At 46.3% G+C, this 6,392-nt stretch overlaps 2 protein-coding genes across 3 annotated transcripts; one reads left to right on the top strand and one right to left on the bottom strand.

Annotated features, from left to right (window-relative positions):
- Nucleotides 1–1,702: 1,702 nt before the first annotated feature.
- On the top strand, nucleotides 1,703–2,256 carry LOC123131819 (histone H4). Its single transcript, XM_044551502.1, has one exon. It carries the CDS (start codon nucleotides 1,773–1,775, stop codon nucleotides 2,082–2,084), a length of 312 nt encoding a protein of 103 aa, XP_044407437.1. The 5' UTR covers nucleotides 1,703–1,772; the 3' UTR covers nucleotides 2,085–2,256.
- A 1,237-nt stretch (nucleotides 2,257–3,493) lies between these two features.
- Nucleotides 3,494–6,392, bottom strand: LOC123131818 (uncharacterized). Of its 2 annotated transcripts, XM_044551501.1 has the most exons (3): nucleotides 5,988–6,392; nucleotides 4,553–4,966; nucleotides 3,494–3,946 (listed from the first exon to the last, which is right to left on the bottom strand). In XM_044551501.1, exons 1-3 carry the CDS (start codon nucleotides 6,038–6,040, stop codon nucleotides 3,940–3,942), a joined length of 474 nt encoding a protein of 157 aa, XP_044407436.1. In that variant the 5' UTR covers nucleotides 6,041–6,392; the 3' UTR covers nucleotides 3,494–3,939. The 2 variants fall into 2 exon arrangements, 1 of the variants encoding a protein (XP_044407436.1); XR_006464338.1 differs by lacking the exon at nucleotides 4,553–4,966.

Raw genomic sequence — 6,392 nt, 5'->3', positions numbered from 1 at the left:
CAATAGAAGGCACTTCAGCTTCTTGTCGGTTCCATGGCCTTGTCGCTTTATGTTGCTTTACGCACGTAACTACAGTCTGTTACTTCATCATCTCTCTTGAGTTATGTTGTGGTCTCCACTCACAAATGAACGCTCCACTAGAGTTTCGACTCGGATTTCGTCTATGAGAGTATGTTAATATTCGAAGTGGCAATGAAAACCCAACGTTTGCATGTATCATTTGTTAGGCATAACCCCGTCACCAAAAGTAGAAGTTCCAACAGACAATGATTGAAGGAAGTATTTGAGAGGCATGATTAGGCAGTACAAGTGGATGTTAATGTGATACTTGAGTAATATGTTTTGTTCTACCCAAAACCCATGGTCATGTTTATGTTTTGAAAAGCTCCAAAATGCAAATCCGTTCTGTTGAGAGAATAAATTTTTGTTTGCTCCGCACCTAGTTAATTACCAAGGTTTAACCTGTGAACTTGAACTAATACTAAACCATCCGTGGCTATGCAGAGAGCTTAGGTGCAATCATTCAAATGCAAATCTTTTCTTAATTAAGACTGCAAGATTTGAGAGAATTGATATATTATATCTTCATGAGCCGGTAAACCCCTTGTACTCATTCGTCAAACTCCCTTTCGTTCTTTCTATTTCTCAGTTGCTCGAGGACGAGCAAGACTTATATAAGAGGGTTTTGATGTGGTCTTCACAGGGTTTTTCGATATTTCTCACGCCTTTCTAATGCTAATCCTCTGAGAAATAAGAAAAATTGTTTTAGTGTTGATGTGCGAAAACAAATATATATGGAAGGAAACAATCAATATCTTGGCAAACGAACATATTTGGAGAACCTTTATCGTGTGGCGAAAATCTAACAGAGCAACCGGAGTGCAAGATGGTGCATGGTACGAGTGATCCCGTTCGTACCATGCGGCGTCCAAAACCGCTCGCTCGGCTTGTCTTTTTTGTGCTCGTTCCTTCACGAGGAAAAAATATACCACCTCTACTTACTGACCTAAAACGTTTTTCTAAAAGTTTAAAGAGGGAGCAGATATTAGTTTTTGTGTTATTTTTTGGAAAAAATGGTGAAGTAAAAAAGTTCATGAATTTTAAAAATATCCATAAATTCAAAAAGTTCTCATGAATTTAAATCTGGTCCATATGTTTTGAAATGTTTGAAAGTTTTAAAAAATTGCCACAAATTAGAAAAAGTTCACAAAATTTGAAAATACAAAATATAAATGTTTAGAAAAATATATTTATGAAAATGAACCAAAAAACCAGACAAACCAATAAAAAAATACAGGAAAAATAAATCCGAAAGCTTCACAAAACGAGTTGAAATAAAATCTTTACATTTTTTTAAACCTGTTGGAATAGCATCTTTACATGAGCCAGTCGTTCAACGGAACTGTTTTGAAGCTGCCTTTTTTTTGAGCTGTCAACGGGTTCGAAGCTGCTTCCCAAGGCCCAAAACAACGGGCTAGAGCTGTCAACACCAACCAGTGCGTCTGCGGGGCAACCAGTGAGAAAACACACCTCCTCTCCGTCCACGCCGACGCTCCAGGCCACGTCACCGATCCGCGCCACCATCCCCCCACTCCTAGCCATCCATCTCCCATCCAACGGCTCACACCCCGCATCACGCGGATCGCCCTTCTCCTCCCCGGAAACCTCGCAGCTATAAATCCCCCACGCCCCCAGCTCCGTCCATCTCATCTCACCACACCGCCGCAACACACACAGAGAAGCCAATCTCGCCGGAGAAAGAAGCGTCGACGATGTCCGGCCGCGGCAAGGGAGGGAAGGGGCTGGGCAAGGGCGGCGCCAAGCGCCACCGGAAGGTGCTGCGCGACAACATCCAGGGCATCACCAAGCCGGCCATCCGTCGTCTGGCTCGGCGTGGCGGCGTGAAGCGCATCTCGGGGCTCATCTACGAGGAGACCCGCGGCGTGCTCAAGATCTTCCTGGAGAACGTCATCCGCGACGCCGTCACCTACACCGAGCACGCCCGCCGCAAGACCGTCACCGCCATGGACGTCGTCTACGCCCTCAAGCGCCAGGGACGCACCCTCTACGGATTCGGCGGCTAGGCCGCGCCGGTCCAGCAGAACCCACCTCCCGCCGCCAGATTCACTAGCTAGCCATCGGTCGTCCGTGTTCATGGTCTTTGTTGTAATGGAACGGCCGCATCTCGCTGCTGTCTGTTGTTTCGATGTAGTACTACTAGCATGGAATGGAAATCTCAGCGTTTTTACCCCTGAATTCGTCTGCAGTCTCTTAGTTGTGAGCTTTGTTGAATCTTAGCAGTTATTTCGTATTGCCTGTCACTGTAATTTTCTGCCCCAAATCCATTGTGTTGGTGTCGGTGTGCTGTTGATTCAAACCATACCTGCATTTCTATCTCAGCCGTGAAATACTCACCATGAACCGATTCACAACTCAGGTGGAATTTCCCCCAATCCCATGGCTGTTATCACGTTTTCATCTTGTGCTCTGCTAATTGACTCAAGTTTGAAATACGAGCATGTGGTGCCCTTTTGAGACCTAGCTGTCTACTCTAATCTGAACATTTGAATGTCGAGTGCTCTGCAATTGAACAAGTGCATGGGAATCACCTGATTTTTTTTGTTTTGCTAGTTTTTGAACATAGATGCTGCCCATCTGATGCATTTTTCAATTGTGAATTTGTGATAAGAGGCATCTGATTTCTTTGGCCCAGCATGGATTTCTGACTACCTGGCCCGGTTTTTGACCATGGTTAGCAGTTGATTTCTTTGGCTGCAGATATCACCTGATTGCAGATGGAAAAGATGAACCGGAGCGGAGCTCAAGGTGCAGACAGTAGGCTCATGGTTAGTGTGCTTGGTTTACAGTTTCGCATGTTTTCATGCATCCAAGGATCTTTATCATTGCCCCATTTCAGGCTTCCTGAAATGATCAAAGGAGCACGATGATATATAGGCTCCGTTCGGAATCCCTCCGCTCCGTGACTCCTCTGCGGAGCTGAGTGGCATACAGTACAAATTTGGGGAGCGGCCAACAGGTAGCTCCGCATGCTCCACTCCCTGGTGAAGGAGCGGGCGATTGCCGAACACAGCCATAAACAGCTAGTTGGAACTTGCATCTGAAGAGCGGTCTGGAAACTGTATTGAGATTAGGCAATTTGTTATTTTGCGATGCACAGTAGCACCACTTGTGTACATTTTGCAACTCATGGACATTTCAACATTAATACAGATGGTTCACTATCTGAGTATCATATTGGCACCACAGAGTTTCAGATAAAATATTTCAGAGTCGAATTGATAAATTTCAAACCAACCGAGTTTCCAAAACTAGATCATACTGGAATTTCTTTTTCTTATATCTACTAATTGGAGGCAGTAGAGGCACCAATGGAGCCCCCACTTCAATTTTCAGAAATCACAAAAGACTAACCTTAATATCTTAATTGTAGAGTCCTAGAAGATTGAAATCTGAAGTCGGAGTACTAGCAATATGGAATTAACCACCTAGCCTGGCCAGATGTAGTTGCATGCTGTCAGTTTAAAACAGTACTCCCTCCGTCTCAAAATTCTTGTCTTAGAATTGTCTAGATACGGATGTATCTAATACTAAAACGTGACTTGATACATCCGTATTTAGACAAATTTAAGACAAGAATTTTGAGACGGAGAGAGTACTTCAGAAGATTGAAATCTGAAGTCGGAGTACTCACTACTACTCACCCATACATGTTCATTACATTGCCTAGCAACTAATTAAGTACTACTCCACTTACATATAAGGGTAGTCATCATCATCAACATCTTAGCTGCCATACTTGTTTTCTCGTTGTTGTCATCATCATCAGCATACTATGCAACTTATGCAGTTATTTACCAACAAGGCTTCCACCAAGCATGCTGACTTTCACCTGACCAAGTGTCTTGCTCGCCGGGAAGCTTATCTTCTGAAACAATTAACCATGACCAACATTACTAATGTTATAGGGTTCTGAATTTGTAACGAGTGCACAATAGTTGCAACTTGCAACAAGCAAAAGTAACTTAAGAGGTTAATCACAAGCAAGCATATCAGTGGCGGAGCTAGACCAAAACCATTAGGGGGGTGAAATGTAAATGACAAAGAGCTGGGGGGCCAAAAGGCTAATTTTCACCTCATCCTGGCCCTTCAAAAAAAAAAAATTCTTCAGGGTTTTCTCCAAAGCTGGGGGGGTCACGGCCCCCCTCGGCCCCAACATAGCTCCGCCGTTGAAGCATATACCGATATACGTACAACAGTATGATGTAGCATTTTTTGTTGTTGTTGAGAATCCTATGATGCAGTAGATATACATACAGGAGTACCAACTTTATTTGCTGATCCATTACCATCAATTTACTGTTTACTCATTTCAATGGGTGTTGGGCTGATCCACTAGCCAACATTCCTCCTGATCCACTAGCTACACAATGATGGTATTCTCTATTTTGACTACGCAAATGAGATTCTTTCACTTGCACAAAGCAGAGTTCTTATTTCTGTCGAATGCACTTGCAGAAACACAGAGTGGTACCTGGCCGTCGACACCGAATTCAAGCCTGAGCTGCAGCTTGTCGGCGACAAATACGAAACGGAAGGTGAGAGACTCTGTGGCGTTGCCAAGGAGAAACGAGAAGGTCTTCTTCCACCACGCTTCGCAAGGGACCCTCGGCGCGGCCACCGGAGCAATAGGCAGGCAAGCTGCAGGGGAGTCGACGGCAATGCCATCATCCGTGGCAGCAGCAGCAGCAGAAACATGGCTGTGGGGAGGAGGAGATGCGCTGCGGGTACGATCTGAACCTGCGTCATCCAAGGTGGCTGACGGACTAATCTTGCCCTCCGTGTCGTCCCAGAGGATAACTGAATCTGAAGAACGTGCCGGCTGGTTACAGTCCAGCGCCTCCGTCTCACAGCAGCTGTTCTTCTCCTGGCAGCTGTTGGTTTTGATCTGACGGCTTAACAGGCTCTATTAGTCTAACAGAAAAAAAGAAAGATAACGTTAAAGAAAAAGGCCCCACGCAACAATATATGTCGGCTTTTTCTCCCAACTAAGGCGCCCTGATCGGGGGCACCCAAACCAACTGATGGTTTAGATCCTCTGTCGCCAGCGCTACATAAAAGGGGGTACGAGAGAGGGTTGGCAGCCTGCGCAATTACAATTTCCGTACGGTTTCACTCCCTTTCCGATATTCTCTCACCCCATCCGATCGGAGGGAGCGCTGCAGCGACGGGAAAACCTACTCCAGCCGCCGCTGCTATCCCCAGGCAGTGCCGGTGGCATCCTGAGGGCATCAGGACGTTGAGGAGGACTGCTACCTCGACTATATCATCCCTGCATCACGCCTGCATCGAGCAGGCGATCATGTCCACTGCCGTGACATGTAAAGATTCCCTAAACCTTCTCTGTTCATGCTTTTTAGGTGATCTAGATGCAATCAGTTCCTACTAATGATATCCCAGAGATGCATAATTACTCCAACAATGGTATCAGTCGCCAATTTTAATTGTAATAGGTCCCTATATCATTGATCTGTAGATCAACATGAAGTTTAGATCAAGTCAGGTTTAGGGTTTTATGATCAAGATTGAAAGTTTTAGCCCCATGCTCATGCTACTGTTTGATGTTCATGCCAATTGCCGTCTGCAAATAATTATGTGATACCCTAATTTTGCTACGGATCATTACTGCCACCTATATTCATCAATTTTAATTAATCTCAGTTAAGATCTCATGCTCACCTTCATGTTAAGTTGATTAAAATTGAACATGCTTAAGTTCTGTTTCCATATGCACTAAGCAAATTAGAAGGCAGAGGTCTAAACAGTATACAAACAGTAGAATCCCCACATCAAGAACCCTAGTTTTTATCCCCAATTCAAAAGTACACTCATTCTGCAACGAGGGCTGTTTTTAATCCAAAATAAGCAGTGATGAACACGAATTGCAGAAGAATGAGGCATAGGCTCACCTAATGCGCCGCGTAGCCGCCTTTCCCTTCGGGGCCCGCACCGCGTCCACCATGGTGCGAGGGCGGAGACGCCGCGACGCCGTCGCCTCCCACCGGAGCGACGCGCGGAACGTTGACTAGCCGCCACCGCCGCCACTCGAATGGACGAGCTCGTCGCCGTCGCCCCTCATGTCGCGGTGGCTGGCGTCCCTCCTCCCTTGATGCGCCATGAGCACGGACGTCGGGGCCACGTTCGACGGGGGAGCGCGCGGGATTCATCATGCTGCACACTCCTCCGGCGAGCGCAGCCGCCGCGCCGCCATGGCCGGCGCGCCTTTTGGGCCGCCGTCGAACGCCGTCGCTCTGCCAGAGAGTGAGACTCGGGTAGGAGGGGAGGAAATGGTCTAGGGTTTTTGACCGCGCCAC

This window comes from Triticum aestivum, chromosome 6A, assembly GCF_018294505.1.
Source record: "Triticum aestivum cultivar Chinese Spring chromosome 6A, IWGSC CS RefSeq v2.1, whole genome shotgun sequence".
Taxonomy (NCBI): Eukaryota; Viridiplantae; Streptophyta; class Magnoliopsida; order Poales; family Poaceae; genus Triticum; species Triticum aestivum.
Note: the sequence above shows the minus strand (reverse complement) of the source record. Positions and strands in the feature narration are given on the sequence as shown.